Here is a 21,512-nt window from a genome sequence, read left to right as displayed (position 1 = left end):
TATTTATTTGCAGGAGCCGGGATAGCTCAGTAACCTCAACGGACAGGCTACGGGGTGGAAGATAGGAGTTCGAGTCCACGATGTCCAGACCCATGCTGTAGCTCACCCAGCCTCATATCGAGTGTTCGTTGTCTAAGGATACAGTGGCCAGGGTGAGCCGGGATAACGCAGTCGGTATTGCGATTGGCTACTGGCTTGTCGACCGAGGGGTCGGAGTTCGAGTCCCGGTAGGGTCAAGAATTTTCTCTTCTCTACGTCGTCCAGACCGGCTCTGGGGTCCACCTAGCCTCATATCCAACGGGTACCGGGGACTCTTTCGCCTGGGGTAAAGTGGCCGAGGCGTAAATCTGACCACTAATCTCCAAATAGTGCCGAGTTCAAGAAAATGTGGATCTATACATCCACTCACCCATACGTCTTCATGGCGTAGTGCTTAATTAGTTACGCACGGGAACAACTTTACCCTTCCTTATAGAGGGGCAAGGTCGTGAATCTAACCGTTCTCCTAGGTTTAGTGCCAACGGTTAATGAAAAGAATACATATATTTTCAATCCCCTGTACGTCTTCATGGCCGGTCACAGTAGTCGAGCGGTCTAAGGCATGCACTGTCTTCGCTCGCTCGGAAGCCGGGATCGTGGGTTCGAATCCCATTCAGGGCATGGGTGTTTAGTTTGTGTGTGTGTGCGTTTTTCTGTGTTTGTGTACAGGCAGAGGCCTTGCGACGAGCTGATCACCCGCCCAAGGAGTCCTACCGAATGTGTAAGATCTAGAAAAACCGAAGTGAACGGAGAAGTTCATGGAGGTAGGCCTAGGCCCACTGAGGCTGTAGTGCCAAGGAAAAAAAATCTTCATGGCGTGATGCTTAATTAAACACAGGGACAAATTCACCTTCATTTTGAAACTTTTACGACTATTTTATTAGCTGGTCAGTCGGTCGGGTAAATTGTGCTGGTCCTCCTCAGCACAGTCATTATTGGCTCAGAGTTTCGCGAGACTCATGAGCATATTTTACGTTCTCACGAGTCCGGGAGTCCTTGTTTCCATTATATGTTACGTCTACGAGTACCTACTGTCTTTTTGGCCTCTGCACTAGTGCAGTGAGGTGAGTGATCCGCTTCACGCCCCGGCCACTTTACCCCTGGGAAACTCCTCTCCATACAACTCTTTATTGACCGTCACAACACAACAAACAGAAAAGATCAAGGTCAGCGCACAGCTATGTTTCGCTACCTGTTTCAGCCACTAACGGCCATCATCAGGCAAACATATATTAACAAACATATACCATTGAATTACAGTACATTAGATTGGATTCAATGTTATTAATCATTTAAAATACTTTGCGTAAAAATACAATAAGTCAGATTATATAAAAAACTAAAAGTTATGTATAAAACACGATAAAATTGATGTTATATAACATCGAATCAGTCGTTGATATTTTACTTTTCATACGTTTCCATGGACAAATTGGAAATTCGATATTTCTTTTATATAAGAATGCATGGGAGGCCCATGATGTTGCAAATTAATTAAATGTATAGCCGGTGCCTCATCTTACGTAGAATTGTCCGTACTGTATGGAGAGTAAACAACGACTCCATACCCGTTGTATAGGAGGCTGGGTGGACCCCAGAGTTGGTCTGGATGCTGTGGAGAATCCAATGGGAATCGAATTCCGGCCGTCAGGCACGTAGCCCGTCGCTGTACAGTTTGATTGTGCCTCTATTATATTATTTAGATATTTGTGAATTTAGAATGTAATATTCACATTTGGTTTATGTCTACATGTGACATTCAAGAAAGAATCCTACCCGGTTAAGCCAGTTAGAAAGAGCAAGCCTCGACCTCTGTTATAAGTCTCTAAACGATAATGATAGTTGTTATCTTCTGCCCTAAGGAACGTCTTCCGTGTGCCTCCTGAGGCTATCATTAACATTTCCTTCCAAATTCCTTCCTATTAATCCTACCCAGACAGTACCACGAGACTCTGCTTAACCTTAGTAATTCACGTAGGTCAGAAATCTTCAGGCTTGTATTTTTGAGGTACTCGGTTCGAATCTAGACTCTAACTCCGGCGATCACTACTGAGGTTTCTCATGATTTTCCTTACTCCCTCCAGACAAATACCGACACAGGACCTCAATTGGCCTCACAGAGAGTATTTGAACTACTCTCAAAGTCGTGAAGGAGAAAAATACGGCCATGTATCCCGTGGGATCCGGAAACAGGAATGAATTGGCTGGCGAGAACCAGCAGTAATTTACTCGACCAACAGATTGATCAGGCCACTATTGCTTCCTTCCAGATACTCATCGATTTGGACAAAGTCCAGAAACCCAGTAATTCTGATTTTTATACACCATCGTCATAACCAGGGCCCGGATTTTGATATGTTATATTTTTTTCCTTGTATCCTATGCGATGCTCTTAAATATATAAATCTCGGATATGAGCTGCTGGTTACAGAAATGTAAATTTTATACGCAATTTTTTGTCATCTTTTGACATTTTTAGGTTTAAGGTAATTTTTTTTCATTTTTGGTGTAATTTTATGGTAAATCTTTGGACTTATAAGGGTATTTCTTGTCATTTTTGGTCATTTTAGCGAATTTTCTTCAAATGTTTTCTGAAATGTGAATAACATGGAAGCGAAGTGTTCTTTCTTTTCTCCTTTAGGTAATTTTTCTGGATTTTTCGGTCATTTTATAGGTCATTTTTTTAATATTTTCAGGTTATCAAAATCCGGGTCCTGCATATTACATTTTGGGTCATTTTTCTGGATTTTTTCGGTCATTTTCTAGGTCATTTTTTTAATATTTTCAGGTCATCAAAATCTGGGCCCTGGTCATAACCCTTTAGAATCTCCTCTAAGAGATAGTTATGTGAGCATCAAAACTCTCCGACGTAACACTTACATTAATCTTGGAATGACATCACACAAAAAAAATATATATAGTTTACTGATAGTGGGACACAAAGCAGACAGAACAAACATTCTTTTCGAAATAGCCACAACACATAATAACACTACACATGTGCGTCTATCAGTATTGGCAACATTGGAGAAATCAACATCCCACGTCACTTAAACCAGCTTCAGGTCGAGACACACTGCCTACGGGCTACGGACAAAAGGACCACAGTTCGTTTCCTGGCAGAGCAAACTTATTCTCTTCTCTACGGCGTCCAGACAGGCTCTGGGACCCACGCAGCCACTTATTCAACGTGTACCGTGGGCTGTTTCCCTGGGGTAAAGCTGCCGGGGCGTTAAGCTGTATACTCACTTATATGCAGTGCAGAGGTTAACAACGGTGGAGTTATACGTCCATTTCCCATACGTCTTAACGGCGTGGTGATTAATTAATTCAGGCAAGGGAAAATTTTACATTTATTATTATTATTATTATTATTATTATTATTATTATTATTATTATTATTATTATTGCTCTACAGCCCTTCGTTGCGCCTTGGCTGCCTTTTCAGTTTCTTGATCTTATATACACATTCGGTAGGAGTCCTTGGACGGGGTATCGACCCTTAGCAAGACCTATACCTACACACAGAACAACACAAACACAGAATACATGCACACAATACAGACACCCATGGCTTGAGTGGGATTCGAACCCACGATCCCAGCGTTCGAGCGAACGAAGACAGTTCATGCCTCAGACCGCGCGGCCAATTGTACCTTTACCTTTGCCATCTATGTGCTCTGGATACACACAGCGTTTCTTAAAGTGCGTTGGCTTCACTCGCGGAAGGTCTACTGGACTGTACTGGACTGAGTGTGTAGACATCCACTGCGGAGTTCCACTACTGGGGCTGGCGTATTCTCTGAGTCAGCCTGCCTGCCTGGTCAACGGCTTTCTGTAGAATTCTCGTTGGAGTTGAACGGCGCTTCTAGATGCGTGTGCCAAGACTGAACTCTTTCCGAAAACATCCTCCGATGTCAATAAGCCTAATATAGGAAGCATGCCAGCTTCAAAACTTCCTTTATTTTTGGCAGTTCTGTATATTTTCATATTTCCAAGTCAGAACATGAACGAATAAACTGTCCAAGTAAAAAACAGCTAGCAAAGGTAAAGTGTAAAGATTTCGCGATTTGTATTACGGAGGTGGTCGTTTTGAATCTCGACTGGGTCACGGTTATTTTGACTGTGGCTTTTCGTGTTCTTCCTTCTTCCTCCAACCACTTGACAGGAAGGGCCAAGACAGCTTCTTTCCAAACCATTTCCAATTCACTGCTTGTCCTTCTTCCTACCATTCCACGCTATATAGTGTAGATATATGGATATGAAATTACACAAAACCACATCCCCCCAAGACACTGTTCTTTCCGAAAGAGTTAGAGGAAGAAGAAATTCGATGGTTTAGCCGTGTAAAAGAACGTATAGAAGGACATGAACAAGGGAATCTAACTAAAATTTTAAAACAATGAGACATAGAATAATAATTTTAATAATGGATAATAATGATCTTAATAAGAGCATTATCCATTGTAACACATGAGAGGTGTTTTTCTTTTATTCGCACAATGGGGGGGGGGTCGAGCTGGGTCCACTCGGAACGGCGGCCACTGATTGGCCTATTTTATCTGCCCCGGGTGATTATGATGATGGAGAATTTGGTGGAATGAAAATTGGCAGGGGAAACAGAAGCACTCGGAGAAAACCTGCTGCAGCGCCACTTTGCCCACCACAAATCCCACTTGACCAGACCCGGGATCGAACCCGGTACGCCGCGGTGGGAAGTCAGCGACTAACCGCTTGAGCTATGGCGCGGCCTGAGGTAATTTATTTTACTGCCTTTACATAGTTATATTCCATAACGTTAGACAAAGTTTTATATATTATAATTTTAATGCAATTACGCCTTCTGAAGATGACCCATATGGGACGAAACATAAAACAGATTACCCCACAAGCGTTACGATAGATAGTAGTCTTATTAAAATCACTATTAATACGAGCGTAAAGTATTAAATGCCGGCCACGGTAGCCGAGCTGTCTAAGGCATGCACTGTCTTCGCTCGCTCGGAAGCCGGGATCATAGGTTCGAATCCCACTCAGGGCATGGATATTTGTGTGCGTTTTCTGTGTTTGTGTACAGGTAGAGGCCTTGCAACGAGCTGATCAACCGCCCAAGGAGTCCTACCGTATGTCTAAGATCTAGAAAAACCAAAGTGAACGGAGAAGTTCATGGAGGTAGGCCTAGGCCCACTGGGGCTGTAGTGCCAAGGGAAAAAAAAGGATTAAATATGTAATGACACGTTGACTAAATTGAATAAAACAGAGGTTAATAGATGGCTGAACATGTGGGATGTCCCGGGCTATGAAGTGACAATGTAATTGTATGTTCCACCACTAGGGTGCCCAATGTTATAATACGATCTTCACCCCATCTAGTTTCAATCTTTAGATACACACTTATTAGTTCGAATTACAGCTGTTAGATGGCGGAAGATCCTGTGGGATGTACGGGGCACGGTAGTGACACGTAATTACTAGGTAGCTCCATGTTATAATACGATCTTCTCCCCATCTAGTTGCCAACGTTAGACACACACTTGTTAGTTCAAGTTAATGCTATTAGATCGCGGTAGAATGCTAGATCCAGTAACAAAGCAAGCTGCAGCATTCCCACCACGGCGGCTCGGGTTCGATCCCGGGTCTGGTTAAGTGGGATTTGTGGTGGACAAAGTGGCGGCGGGGCGGGTTTTCTCAGAGTACTTCGGTTTCCCCTGCCAATCTTCATTCCACAAAATACTCCATCATCATAATCACTCGGGGCAGGCTACAATAAGCCAATCAGTGGCCGCCGTGGCGAGTGGACCCAGTTGGACTCCACCCCCCACTAAGCGAAAAAGCTGCAGTAGATTTAGTACTGTGTCCACGGCTGAATGGGAGTGTAATGTCAGGCTGTTCTGGAATAGCAAACTGCACGAGAACCAAAGGGCGTCAGTGATGGACATTCTGTCTGAATACAGCAAAACAGTCAAAGTCAGCCTGAAGGTTGGGGAAGTCTCGAATCTGAGACAGCAAAATGAGGTTGTGGGTCCCGCGGGAATCTGACCCGAGAATGACTGCGCTGGCGAGGCCCAGCAGTAATTGTAAACGGCAGATCCGTCCTCTCGTGAGGGTTGATGTTACACTGAGGACTATATAACCTCAAGTGTCAAGTTGGAAAATAAAAATTCTGGTTGTGGGTCTCAAGGGGCATGTCGCCGAGGCGAACTGATGAACCGCGAGACGTAAAGTAACTCTGACTCTGACTCTGACTTTGACTAAAGAGTGATAAAGGTTACGTCAATGGCGATCATCATCTTACGAAATCATGAACAGCAGACACACGAAAATACTGAAAACCTCTCCCGACGCTTATTTGACAAGCATAAACCGAAGAAGAACTGGCCGGTTATTAGGTCTGCGTCCGGGTCTGGAAGATATATATGCAAGTAACACATCAAGGAAAACTGAGCCTGCCAAAGACTTCCATGTAACAGTTTAATCCGGCAGGATAAGAAGCTGTGCGTGAGTCATGCGCAGAGCACTCAGCGGTATTTGGAAGCTTACGTGGCGCACAGCGGCCCGCGAATTGCCCCTGTACGACTACATAACTAAATTATGCACGAGGCAGACAGAAGTAATCCTAAAACACGTAAATCCATACACTTGTACATGTTGTAATCGACAAGAGGAAGATATGCACAGTAATTCTATATTTAAGCGTCCTGTTGCGTAAAGTATTAAAACGTTTATGTATAACACAGTCCGTCAATAATGCAACAAATTGTTCCTCTTTCTTCCCCTTATGCTTTAACACAACATGTTTTGGCCCTAGATGGTCATCATAAATATCATCTTTAACATAAAATTTTAACGGGTTTAAATTTTATTTTATTAAGTGGACTACAGCGTATGATTTTACCGCATATTAATGCAGTGGAGCAGTTTTGATATATTAAGACTCCTGAAGATGGCCACACTGCAAAGGAATAGCCGTTGTTGGGAACTGCTACCAAGTAACGACTAGTGAAACAGACTGAGAAGACTTGGTGTGGAGTGGTTTGTAGTTTGGAAATTAGCGATATCGCTTTAATTGATTGTGGTTAGAGGTGTGCGTTAAAGTGCTCAAAACCCCAACATCCAATCCATACCCGTCTATAGTCTCACACACCCATAAATACGCGACAATAATATGCATACTCTGCACTGCTCTCTTTACTAGTAATAATTGTAATAGAAGTGGCACAGGGAGTGTTCTGTCAAGAATTATTAAGAAATAGAAATGATACAAAATTAATTACTCCATCAAGTAAACACACAATAAAATGAATCAACGCAAATTGAACAAACACATGGTAATACTTATGTAAGCTTAATGTAACCTTAGTTTTTTTATAATTTGTATGGAAAACAAAACTATTTAAGAGCTCTGAAGGCACAGTGGCTACTTGGAATTCTATTTAGCCCCTTCAATGAAAACAATCTTTATGGTGAACCGAACCAAAGAACCAGAATATTCCCACAGTTCGCGTAGTTCTGGCATATCAAATTTTGAACAAAACCGGTCAAGTAGTTCGGCTGCTGTTATTGGCAGCCGGACTGAAGGAGCACAAGGAAACTAATAGATTTATTTTGTTTGAAGGATAAGTACACAAACGAGTCCTCCTTTCAGCTGTTGATGTCTATTCGGAAACGAAAATATGCAGTTCTACGGAAATTCATGTGCAAGATTAGGGTTACGATTGTTTTAATGGGCCGGGAAAAAGTAAACGCAACTTTTTCAAAGAATTTTTGCTAAGCGGAGAGATATAAAGTGGATAATAAATGCCAATACCACACCAGTGTGACAGACGGTGCCGTTCACAGTTGATGACAGGCATTTTCATTTCAATTTCATAATGTTAAATTAATGTAAATTAAAAATATTTTATAAGCAAATTTTCACAATAGCTCTGCGGGCCGGAACCGGCCTAAGAATTGTAGTTTGACAACCCGGCTCTAGATTACTAACAGGGTCGTCGTTAAATAACACTCCCCCCCTCCCACATACACACACATACCCTCTTCGCAGGTCTTGAACTTGATTGTCTGTTGTTGCAACGTTTCTTTCTCAAAGCAGTAGATGCCCCAAAAGTGTGCCCCCGGTAATGGGCCCAAAAATGTGCTCTTCATATGGCAAGGTCGAACCATAACTAAGGATGTTGGTTGAGGGATTTTCACCGCGAAGGCTAGTTCAATCGCCGGCTAATTCATTAGGAATTCAAGGTCATTAAAATAATACTGAGTAAGGCTTTTCTTGGGCCGCGCCATAGCTCAAGCGGTTAGTCGCTGGCTTCCCACCGCAGCGGCCCGGGTTTGAGCCCGGGTCTGGTCAAGTGGGATTTGTGGTGGACAAAGTGGCTCTGGGGCAGGTTTCCTCCGAGTACTTCGGTTTCCCCTGCCAATCTTCATTCCACCAATTCCTTCACAATCACCCTCACCTATCATCTGGGGCTGGTAAAATAGGCCAGAAGTGGCCGCAGTACAAGGGACTTAGTCCCACCCCACTACGAATTAAAAAGGCTTTCTTTGAGTACTCCAGTTTTCCCTTTCGAATTCATTCTACCCATTCACATTAGACTAGTGCATGTGGACAATTTCAGGACGCGGTATTGTCAAGTATTCGTCTTCGACTCATTAGGTCCTCTGGTCTCCCATAATAACAATAATATGAACAATATGAACCATAATTCGATGATACGGATGAGACAGGCGAAAGGCCGCTACTTACACACGAGAAAAAAAATACGTGTTTCATTAGACTTGCGGGATTCGAACACTGACACATAACATTCAATACGTCCTTCATGTAGTAACACCGTTACCGCTCGACCACCAAGAATCTTTTGGTAATAATCCTACACAATAATATTTGTTGCTAAGCTTGATATCATCTTTCTAATTAAACAACGTCCATTAAAGTGAGTGACTTTATTAATAGCAATACGATTTTACAGTTATATTAACCCTGATTGTTAACTAAACCGCACCCATCAAAATAGTGACCACGTGTTTGTTACACTTAATTGACAGTGGTTTCTGAACGCGCCTGCCACACATTCGTCAACTTTTCCTCGCGCAACTTTTTGCTCTTCCGGGTATGATGATTGATTTGAAGTAAAATTAGCGAAACATTGTTGGTAGCTCTGAGAATACCAATTTCAGATTCCCTCGCTTCCAGCCATTTTACCGGAAGTAAAGTTAGGTACTTCGAAGGTGTGGCAATTATGTTGATTATTCGGGAACGAATTGTGGTGTTGAGTGTTTTATAAGTGTTTTATAACGTGCGCATTGAGGTTGGAAGGGATGACGAAAGACTGATATATCTAGAATTGGCAGCTAAGAGAAGTTCTTTGGGATGTAATGTCGGACTGGAAATGTGTATATGGACTGTGAGCACGAAGAAAGTTTGGGTGACGAACAGGATACGTTTCTGGGGTGAGTGCAGTTCAGTTTCAGATTTAGTTCGGATAAAAAATAAATCGTTCGTATTTCTGTTATTGACGCTTGCAGTTTTGAAAGGCGATGAAGTGAGATGTAACCTCAAATATACCACAAATTTATTATTTTCTGTGTTACTGAGCTACGATTTCAGCTTTGAGAGGGTGTGTAGCATATGTGGCGTTTCGAATAATGGCGGAAAATGTAACTTCTTGTAATATGTCAAAAGGACTACGCATGGTAGTATACTGATAAAAATATCGAATATGTTTTGTATGAGAATTATGTTAGTTTTAATTCAAAAGTATCATGTTTCTTCTTCGTTACGGCCGTGCTGGAAGGGTGAAAGAAAATGACTAAAAACTGCATTATGAATGTACGAGGAAAGGCTAATGAACAGGAGAATTAATAGGAGAAATTAATGCGGTTAGAATAGGGCGACCAACTCTCGACCATGAATTTAAGGGAGATTTAGTCGCGACAAATTTTGCGGATTTTTAGCGGCGTGGCGTCACTCCAGCAAATGTTCAAAAATGGATAATGTTAAACAAAACAATTAATTTACATTGTATGTAATTTACAGGGCACAGTATTGAATAAAAATGTTCAAATTTGCACGTTTCGTTCTCGTAACCAATATGTATTTGTCCACTGACGCTGTAGAACTAGGCATTTTTTATCTTCCTTTGCAACTTTCAAAAACAACTATAGTCATAATTAATTGCTACCATTAGCTCTGACTTAATTAGTCCTTAGTTGCTTTGATTTCTCTGTTCAGTCCATTTATTGCTCAACAGCGAAAAAGAAAAACTCTTTCAGTATGGGCATTTGAGCTTGGGACGTTTAAAACAAAGCCTAAGATCTTAATAAGGTTTGGTACATCAATTTGTTTTTTCTTAAATCACTGAAAATATTGACCCAACTTTGTTCTGTACTTCCTGTTTTTACCACAATGACAACACTTTCTGCACTAGAAAACTCATTTACAAAATCAAGATTAAATTCTTTAACAATGATTTGCAAATATCTGAAAGAAAGTTCAGTGTTTAAATTTCATGATAGAAGACAGTGGACAGGATTTTCACTTGATAACTCGAAATTCTTATAAATGTACTTGTACAAACAGCAGTAGAAATTAGTAAAATCATCTCTAGCACATTTCTGCAAGGATGGATTCAAAGAGTTTATTTTTTTTAGTGGCATTACCGAAAAACCTATCTTCTATCCTCTGCTGAATTATATTATCTAAACATTGCCATTACACTGTAGCATTCCATGATGCCAGTATTGACAGTTTCAAGAGTTTTGGCAGATTGAACACGTAAGGTACCAATGTTGGTAAAAAAAATAAGATAGGCCTCACTAACACACTCTTTTCTGGATTTTCATCACTGAAAGATTTTTTAATATTTTTGAACAGTCATACATATTTTTAAGTAACTCTCACTAGGTAACCAGTCTGCACTGATGAAAGCCAACTAGTGGCCACATGCTGAACAATCTCCAACCACTCGGCATCAACCAAATCAAAGAATGACTTCAACTCTTCTCTTCTTTTTGCTGATACCGAAAAGTGTCCATATGTTTTTAAGATGACCATTTCAATATCCAGATCTGTTCCATCAGATGCATGTTTTGTGGCATTATGCAGTATATGATTTGAGCAGTTTGCTTTAAGCACATTTTTATTATCTCCTTGAAGCAATTTGAACACAGATTCACATTTGTGTTATCTGCACAGTATGAAGTTAGATTTTTATATGTAACTTGTGTGTGTCAAGTGAAGACCTGATCAAATTATGGATAGCATTAGCTGTTTCATTAGCTTCTAACAGTCAGAGGATTCCTGTGAAGTCGAAAGTAACACTTACTTAGTAGTTCTATCTCCTAAATTCTTTAAAATAAATTTGGCATTAGGAAACAACATAGGGAATTTAATTTTGCTTGACTCAGGATAGGTATGTTTCAAGGGCTCTTGTGAACACGGCAATGAACCTTCGGGTTCCATAAAATGCTGGGAAGTTCTTGAGTGGCTGCAGAATTGGCGGCTCCTCAAGAAGGGCACAGCTCCATAAGTAAGTAAGTAAGTAAGTAAGTACTGCCGGATAGATATAAACGATAAGAGTATACGAAGACCAAATTGAAATTATCGAGTTTCTTAAAAGCGACTCGTGCAGACGTTTCGTACGTACATTAAAATTAATCTCACAAGACGTTTGAAATATTTTTCGCCTTGCTGAATATTTAAGCCAGTCACAGCAGAAGCATCGACACCATTGAGTAAGGTTTCGTGCAGTCATTGCTTTCTATGGACTGATACCACAGATATCGAGATGACATAACATCTTCAGATTTCCCTCTATTTTCTCCTCCCTAACATTTGCTTTACTTTATTCCTTCATTTTTCCATATTTTCTACTTATTTTCTTCGTCATTTCCTTTGTAATTTCCTTATTCCCCTCCACATCTGTTATTTTCGTTTCCTCCTTTGTATGCTTAGAAGTTTCTTTATGTAGTTTTCGTTTTTAATTGCATTTTTCCTTCTTCCTTTTCTCTGAATCTTTAGTTCTCTTCTTCCACTTCTTTTCCTTCCTCCTCTTCCTCTGCTTTCATCTTTCATACACAACTTAATTTTTTTCTTCTCCTACTATCATCATTTTGCTTCTGCTTATGCAGAAGTTCCTCTCTCTTTTTTCCTGTTCTCTCCTCTTCCTTGATCCTGATATTTCCTCCTATCATCACTCTTCTTCACTCTCCTATTCATTTTATTGACGGCACAAGCGTGCGTTCAGGGCTTGAAAGGGCTAATATGTAGGGAAAAGTGATTTCGGAGTTCAGTAATCTGAACAAAAGGAAAATATTTGTAACCGGATATCTGTTTATATTATTTTTTTGGAGACAACTTATTTTCTGTACGCAATTTATTAACTGAGTCTTAATTTCACATAAAATTTGGTAATGTTCGAAAGGATGTGTGGCCTCTGTCCACACTTCACATTCACTTCCCAGCGTCGTCACTACGAAATATTTCGGATAAGAGTGTGGCCAACGTTTTTACATATTCCTCGTTAGCTGGTACAGTGCTTTTTCTCCTCTTGAGCATAATAGCTTGAAGATAATACAGGACTTGCAATATTCTTTGAAAATTTTAATATTATATTCTACTTCAATGAATGGTGACTGGATGAAGAAACACGAGATAGCTTGAATACCTTTAGAGCAATATAAATAATTCTGCGTTATGGAAACGTTGTATGACTACACAGAGATATTGGGTTTTCGGACTTTATCCATCGTCCTGGTTTTTAAGATAACTAAGAAAAAACACGACGTTTCGGAAACTGGATCTGTTTCCGTCCTCAGGTGAGGTAAAACACCTATTCTGTTGGGTCCCTTAGAAAGAGGTAGCCTCAATCACTGGACCTACAGAATAGGTGTTTTACCTCACCTGAGGACAGAAACAGATCCAGTTTCCGAAAAGTCGTGTTTTTTCTTACTTATCTTAAAAACCAGGACGATGGATGAAGTCCGAGAACCCAATATCTCTGTGTGTTATACACCATCGTCAGAATCCTATAGTAACTTGTTGTATGACGACTATAACAACTCTTTTCTGCAAGGTATTTCTTGAGAGTCGCTTAGCTAGTGAAGCAATTATTTGCATTTTATGGATGGAATTATTACCGTGTTCAAAATAACCAGATACTGAGCCAGATGAATCCAGTTCACATTATCATAACACGTTTCTTTAATACTCGTTTCACTAATATCCTCCCACCAGTGCTTAGGTCTTCCATGTGGGCTCTTTCTTTTAAGTTCTCCGACAATAAACCTTTATCTACGTGTTTCATGCTATACTCATTTCACTGTTCTTGAGTTGATCACCCTAAGTGTAATTATTCTGTAATGAGCGAAAATTGTACCAGGAATATTCTTGGAATATTCCTGGAGGTAAAGGGCGGCCGGCGCGTAAGTCTGACAACCTCATCGCCATCTGTGAGCCGACTGGCTAGAAAATATGGGAGCCTCAACGTCCCACAACCCAATGGGCCTCCACGGCCTGTTACAGGGGACAGCTTTACTTTTACTTTACTCATTACGCAGTTTATTCTAGCCTTCTGTTACTTCCTCCGTCTTGGGTTCAGATACCCTCACGTGGTACAAGTATAATCTGCGAGTTAACGCATTTCATTTATATACATCGAAAGTAAGGTAACGGTGAAACGGAAGTCCAGAAATTATGCAGTTTGGGGTTACCGTAGCAACGAACTGTCGAGCTTTCAACGTTTTGCACAAAACTAAGTTTTATAATAGATCACGAAAGAGTAAGAAGTCTTGTGTTTTGTTATATTATATCTGTTATGTGGATATACATATATATTCCTGGTAGTCAATTCTGTTAAGAGGCTGAGTCGACCCCAGGACCATATTGCTGCTGGAAGGATTAGGTCAATTGAAAAATCCAGTGACCTCATCAGGAATCGAACCCGCGACCTCCCGGCTTGTAGCATAATGCCTCAACGAACTACTCTACCACGTGACAGAAATGACTACATTTAATGTTTGCTTTGGTGCAGAAGATCGTGATGAGGAGGGAGGTCTATTGCTCCCGCTCTGTAGTTGCAGCATTGCCCACTGTGATACAGACCAATGGGCGGGCAGCGGCGATTGGAGATAGTAGCAGTGCTGCCATAAGAAGTATTGTGATGATTACAGTCGAGGTACTTCTCTGGTTCAAGGCCTCATAATGTGGAGTTTTGATAATTTAATTTTTCTTAGTTTGTGCAGTGTTTGGCTTATGTACCCCATCTTGGTGCTGGTACAGGTGTCCGGAGATAGTGACTAGCTCTATCGATAGGGCCCAACTGAGTAGGTTTCACCTGAAGACGGAGACAGAATTCAGTCTCCGAAACGTTGCGTTTAGAAAAATAAACAGGACGGTTTTTAGATGAAGAAAAGGCGATGGATAATGTCCAGAAGCAGAATGTTTGTACCAAATGTATCGCATTTTGTTTGCAGTGTGCATGGGAATGCCGTGTAGTGTACGTAAGCGACAACGTGTCCGGGGAAGTACCAGTCGCGCGGTACACACGATGCGTGTATTCTGACAGTTATGACACAGTCAACATTATGGAATATCCGGAGCGTTGTGAACTACGCATTGAACACGTCTCGCAGCCTTTCCATCCTTCGTGCGCATGCGCCCCCTAGTACCAAAACTGAACTAAAACATTTCCAGCCGGTGTCCATGCCTGACGATGTCATGAATATTAACAAAGTAATACAGGAAACACGGTTTTATCGCGACACACGTAGACTAAACAGATAGATTGAGCGTGATACACGTAATTGACGGGGTTTGATTTGTCTCATTCTGGTCCGTCACACTATCAATTACAGAGTGGGTAATGTTCAGTCTAATGCGACATAACAAGTTCACAACACTTCAATCCTCATTCACCTTACATGTTTGGATTCAAAAGAAGCATCTTCAGAGGCGCACCACTACGATAAGGAAACACTGTCACATAAGATATTTTAAACAATATGCATTTAAGCTATGAATAATGCTCACTATATAAATTTTGATATTGTCATCATTGGTATTGACGTTTGTCTTAGGCACTCACAGTGGCTCTTCTTGAAGTGTAGATTTACTTATGATGAGGTTTCTTTTAAGTGTAATTGCTGGTTATTCTGACTGGGGTTTTGCACTGCACGCAATATGAAGTTCACTTTTCCATACAATTGCCTCCCAATGCGTTTAAAATTGTATTAAAATTTCTATGTAAAAATTAGTTATTATGTTAAAATATCTTGAGTCGACATTGGGTCATGTTGTTTTCCTCCTGACGGTGGGAGATGTCGTTTATTTCTCTTGATTTTATGTTCTTATTATTAGATTTAGATTAAATTATAGAAAAGCGACCTCTCTCAAGACTCATATTCGGTGGTGCTTAGTTTGAACCTCGGTGGGCATCGGCTTACATGACTGTTCCTGAGTCCCTCCAGGCAAGTGGCGGGGGTAGTACCGCGGTTAGGTTACGACCACTTCCTTCAAAATAATTTCCAGTTTCCCAGTCGTGTCATCCTACCATTTGACGCTGGATAATTACAACCTCGAGAAATAAAACCATCTTCATGGAATTTCGTAACTCATGCCTCTCGAGACATCTTTTGACTCGCACTTCTTAATTCTATACAATCGGAAATAAGCGTGGGGCGAAGGAGAAGACAGTAAGATTCAGTCGAAATGCAGTAGCCGTAGTAACAAATGTGAAGAGGTCGCGCCATAGCTCAATCGGTTAGTCGCTGGATTCCCATCGCGGCGGCTCGGGTTCGAGGCAGGGTCTGGTCATGCGAGATTTGTGGTGGACTAGGTGGCGCTGGGGCAGGTTTTCTCCGAGTACTTAGGTTTCCCCTGCCAGTCTTCATTCCACCAACTGCTCCAGAGTCACCATCATCTATCATCTGGGTCTGGTACAATAGGCCAGTAGTGGCCGCAGTACCAAGTGGACTGAGTCTCACCCCACTAAAAATAATAATATGCAGTAATCCTAGTCAAATAATCGTCTCTACACGCCAGGACACGTAGAGCGTCGTGTATGCAATAGTGCAAAAGGAAATTCCTGTATAAATATATTTGAATTTCACACCTTAATTCACTTAGTGGGGGGTGGAGTCCAACTGGGTCCACTCGGCACGGCGGCCACCGATTAGCCTATTGTACCTGCCCCGGGTGATTATGATGATGGAGAATTTGGTGGAATGAACATTGGCAAGGGAAACCGAAGTACTCGGAGAAAACTCGCCCCAGCGCCAATTTTGTCCACCACAAATCCCACTTGACCAGACCCGGGATCGAACCCGGGCCGCTGCGGTGGGAAGCCAGCGACTAACCGCTTGAGTATTTCACACCTTAGAGTCCTGAGAAATAAAGTATGGTCACCAGAGTCGGCAACAGGAATGGCTGTGCTGGTGAGGGCCACCACGACCACGACCACGACCACGGCGACGGCGACCACGACTACGACTACTACTACTACTACTACTACTACTACTACTACTACTACTACTACTACTACTACTACTACTACTACTACTACTACTACTACAGCGGTTGCTGATACCAACCAACAAATATAAAAACAAGTTTCTTCAATAAATTAATTTTTAATTACACAAATTCTTTTATTTAAGATAGGTTATCGTACAGTTATTGGTTTATTTATCTATGGTGTGTTTACGAAAACTTAAAACAGCGATAAGTCATTATGACTTCAATTCCTCTGTATGTAAAACTAAATGTTACGGTTGATGTGTAGAAAACCTTTTGTGAATAGCTTCATAAATCAACACAGTGCAACTGAAAACATGTCCCAGTATCAATATCATGAATGCAGCGCTTAAATGGTGAATCTGATACACAAAAAATGTGTCACTGACTTCTTGGCTATTGTCATTCCTACCAATGTTCTGAAAGTGAGCCTTGAAATATACATGAGCCCTATATCTTCCCACGAGACCGCCTTCCAGACATCGTCTCACGAATTTGTTGAATCCATCCCTGAACGGACTTCCTTTATGCAAGAGACCAGCGGACTGTAAAGAGATGGACGAGTCTCCAAGATGGCACAGCACTCTGCTGTAATCTACAACCCCGATCAGACTGGCAATATACCGCACATAAGTGTCAGCATTTATAAGGGCTACGTCACGTTCAGTGATCAGCCTTTTCGTGCACTCGACAAAGTCAATGCATAATACCCTGCGTGAGTCTGGAACAGCTACATGATAATCGTCATATTCCAGAAGAGTCAGAAAATGCTCTACTACTGGGTGGTACGCATAAACCAATTCCGAATTTACAACTTCCTGTACTGTTGTGATGGCCTTCCCATATCCCGGCTCTACAAGATACGAGACGAAGAAAGTTTGAAACACAGTGACCATGGCAAAAGAAAAACATACGTAGATCAGAAATAAACATCTGTGGTACCATGTTTTGGGCATTTTGGGGACTGAGACGGCCATTAAAATGGCCCATGCGTTATAAACGGATAGGGAAATGGAAGTGACAGTGCGCGGTTCCCTTGACTCAGAACGGTGTGACTTCTTTTCTAAACACCAAAATGTTGCACTCGTCAGTACGAACGCAAGTGCTAAGGTTAGCCAGACGGGGAGCGTGAAAATTGAGAACAGATTACTCATTCTGTGGACTCGAGAAGGACACGGAAGGAACAGTGAAAACGAGGCGGAATACTGTGGAATCGTATGCACGAACCCCGGAATGATTGCAATGGGTAATATCGGAACGAGGCCGATAAGAATATCAGACAAACCATCCATCTGATTAGCGAAACCTCTCACGAATGACTTTGGTGAATGTTCCATTTCTGGGCGAAGAAATACGCCAGTGAGGTTCATTTTCCTAATTGAAATTAGAAAGGCCTCAACCAATAAACCTCTTACATTGTACACGACGCTACCATCCTCCTGTGTATGGTTGTGCGTAAGAATCACAAATGGTTCGAATCCTATCGTCGACACCCTAACACGGCAACCCATAAAATCGTCTGGAATTTTAGGAGGAAACGGATCAGCATCACGATCAAATCTTCCGTTCTTTTGTAGGAGCCATTCGTCTATGATAATGACGTCAGTCACTTTCCCACAATTCTCCGCTGTATACGGAAAGAAAGTATACAGATTGAACGTTTTAATTCCTTCCATTTGCATGCGTGATGTAAAGTTCATTGTCGAAGGTTCGTGGGAACTAGGAATCAGGACTACGACGTTACATATCTTGCTGACCTCCCATAGAATCTCACAAATATGTCTAGCCACTGACATATGAGGCTCACTGTCATGACCGATTACTAAGACAAGGAATGTGGCCCGAGGATTCCACGAAGGGTTTTCTTGCTGATTTTGCATCTGAGCTCTAATTACGTCATAGATGCTTTCGTCTTGTTGCGGCCAGAGGAATATAATGTAGCTGTGAGGTATAACGACCTCTTCTAAGGTTTCATCCGCTAGTATATCTGATGTGAAGACGAGAATAGGCCATCGCGTCATATCGTTGAGTGCCCCGAGTAAAAAATTGACCATACGTTGGTTGTCCTCGCTCGGCGTGGCGTTTGTGGCTTGAAGATAGTTGCTTGGTGTTGAGACGGAGACAGGCCGTCCTGTAGGAAAGTGCCTCAGAGCTAGTGTGCGCACGCAGGATGCTGTGTGCAGCTGGACCTCCGTGAGCTGCTTGGGCTGGTAAGTTGGAGGGAGCCCAAACACAGCCTGCAGGACACCGTACATGAGCCACAGAAATGTCCACATATTCATTTTGTCGATTGACAGCAGTGTTTGATCTGAAATTGAACAAGACATTTCGGCAATTTTTTCTGTAATGTCCATGTTTCTAGGCTCTTAAATATCCTTCTCAAGGATCTACTGAAATGGCTGTGTCCGTCTTCCTGCACACAAGAAACAAGTTGAGAGTTGGCGGACCGATTTGCATGCCGTGTAATGTTACGAGTTTTATGCTTATTATCAGACATGAATAACGAACAGTGGCATGATAAGCTAAGCGCTTTGTTCCTGCGGTTGTACACTTTCTGAGATTATTAACAACAGACAACGGCACTCTATTTTTTTTACGATTTGTTGTTTTATATTCAGTTAGGAAACCTAGTTAATGACTCCTTAATGCTAAAACGTCAAATGCCTTTTGTCGTTATGGAACTGTATACAGCGATTTTGGATAGATTGGCAATGTCGTTCTAAAACGTTCAATTTGATATATAGGTGACATAAAGTGTTGAGGTTTGAACCTGCCGAAAGATGTTGTATTGTGTTCTTGTGGGCTTTGATAGCTTACAGTCTCATATGCCAACGATTCTGTGGAACCTTGGGCCTTCATCTTTGGCGTAGCTGAAGTTTATGACAGGGTATATTCTATTGGATGCCGGTCACGGTAGCCGAGCGGTCTAAGGCATGCACTGTCTTCGCTCGCTCGGAAGCCGGGATCGTGGCTTCGAATCCCACTCAGGGCATGGATGTTTGTGTGCGTTTTTCTGTGTTTGTCTACAGGTAGAGGCCTTGCGACTAGCTGATCACGCGCCCAGGGAGTCCTACCGTATGTGTAAGATCTAGAAAAACCGAAGTGAACGGAGAAGTTCATGGAGGTAGGCCTATGTCCACTGGGGTTGTAGTGCTAATGAAAAAAAAATTCTATTGGATGCTTACGACCGTTTCGGAGAAATCTATATATATCTGCCTGCCTGCCTGCCTGCTTGCCTGCCTCCCCGCCCGCCCAACCGTCCGTCCATATATATCTGCCTGCCTGTTCAATTTATTTTTTTATTTATTCCCACTGCGACCTGTTTGGCGTGATTACCGTAATTAAATGGTTGTTCTGTGAATGATGTACGTTGCTCTGATAATATGTTGCCCTTTGTTCGTGTGTGTGAGTTTGTTTATATTGCAACTCTGCTCTTGCTTATTTTTAAGTGATTTTTGAGCTCTTGAGCCGGGAACTAAACGAGGAAGGATCTGGTCTGAATTCTCCACATCTGTCAATCCTGCAGCTCCGTTCTCCTTACCTTTCGTGCGGCGATGTTGGCAAATGGAAACACTTCTCTTGCTCTGCGACTTCTAATGTAGCTTTATGACTTAACGTTTGTAGTTCTACAATCGTAGAGAGGTGTTCTGGTGCATGTTGAAAGAGGTGAGAGCATGTTTCGAACGTAGACTCTGTAATGCTCTGAACACAATGCACGCTGTTCGTAAAGGCACACTTCTGGGTTTTGTGTGCCGTGTGCAGTGTCACTGAATATTCCTGCCCAGTCTGACGAATTTACGTTTGCTGAAATCTTGTATCTGCTCGTTGCCAGCGATTTGTAGAATGGGAGCGATCCTTTTGATGTTACGTGGCACGATATATGTTAGTTCAGTTGACTTCACTTCTAACCTGCGCTCATTTTCTTAAGGACAAAAGGCTGCTGACGGGCTGTCAGACTTGTTCTCTGTGTGTCCGTCCTTTCCCACGAATTCTGTAAGAACGTTACGCCGTTGGTTGCTACTCAGACGCTCCATTTTTTAACTTCATGAATTTTAAATGCGGCAGTATTGAACAGATAAATTTCGCAGATAAATGTGTCTAATGGAAAACCAATATTCTGGCTTTACGTGAAATATAATTAGTGTAATATTACATGAGAAGAAACAGCTGCGTTTCTCTCATTGGTGTGATTGGTTTGGGTCCGTATCACAGTTGGTAAATATGAGATAGTATAAACAGAGCAAGCCATTCACAGTGGCCGCGCGGTCTAAGGCATCAACCGACTTCGCATGCTCGAACACAGGGGTCGTGGGTTCGAATCCAACTTAAAGCATGTGTATCTGTTTGTATTGAGTAGCGGCCTTGCGACGTGCTTATCCTCCGTCCAGTGAGTCCTACCGACTGTCTAAAATTAAGAAACTGAAGTGAAACGAAGCGTTTCACGGATGTCCTACGCTCCAAGTGGGAGTAACAAGAATAGAAGATGACTGCTATAGTAATTATAGCTTTATCATCTGCACAAAATAAATTGTGCATATAACATTTGCGCACATTTGACATGTGGAAGTTTTTCATCAAAATTTCTAACCTTATCAATCAATAATATCTAGGCTTATCTAAGGCCTAAATATGTGGGACAAATAATTTCAGCGACGTTTTTGAAGAGGACCTGGGAGACTTCCACGAAACCTTCTGGGGAATACCATTTCTCAACCACACTGCTCCACAAAACGTCTTTTTTTACGTGAGTTCATTGTCACGTGATACCTGCAGAAGTTCGATACTGAAAACTACATATGAAAATGAAAGTAGATTTATGTCCTTTTTAACAATGTCGTTCCATAACAAAGTCTTGTTTGCATAAGTAAGTAAATGCAATTTTCCACATATCCCAGTAACTGTGCCCTGAGCACTGTTGAAAATCCAGATGCGAAACCCATGGGGATTTACATTTCATTATTCC

At 41.8% G+C, this 21,512-nt stretch overlaps 1 protein-coding gene across 1 annotated transcript; it reads right to left on the bottom strand.

The window, feature by feature from the left end:
- Positions 1–16,720: 16,720 nt before the first annotated feature.
- On the bottom strand, positions 16,721–20,443 carry LOC117282849. Its single transcript, XM_033754217.1, has 2 exons — positions 20,091–20,443; positions 16,721–18,857 (listed from the first exon to the last, which is right to left on the bottom strand). The coding sequence occupies exon 2, from the start codon at positions 18,829–18,831 to the stop codon at positions 16,801–16,803; it is 2,031 nt and encodes a 676-aa protein (XP_033610108.1). The 5' UTR covers positions 18,832–18,857; positions 20,091–20,443; the 3' UTR covers positions 16,721–16,800.
- Between the last annotated feature and the right edge of the window lie 1,069 nt (positions 20,444–21,512).

The sequence above is a fragment of the Cryptotermes secundus genome, unplaced genomic scaffold (assembly GCF_002891405.2).
Source record: "Cryptotermes secundus unplaced genomic scaffold, Csec_1.0 scaffold3240, whole genome shotgun sequence".
NCBI lineage: Eukaryota > Metazoa > Arthropoda > Insecta > Blattodea > Kalotermitidae > Cryptotermes > Cryptotermes secundus.
Note: the sequence above shows the minus strand (reverse complement) of the source record. Positions and strands in the feature narration are given on the sequence as shown.

Bases quoted from the DNA above. Each gene is read 5' to 3' on its own strand.
- LOC117282849 (XM_033754217.1), bottom strand. From the start codon at position 18,831: ATGAATATGTGGACATTTCTGTGGCTCATGTACGGTGTCCTGCAGGCT.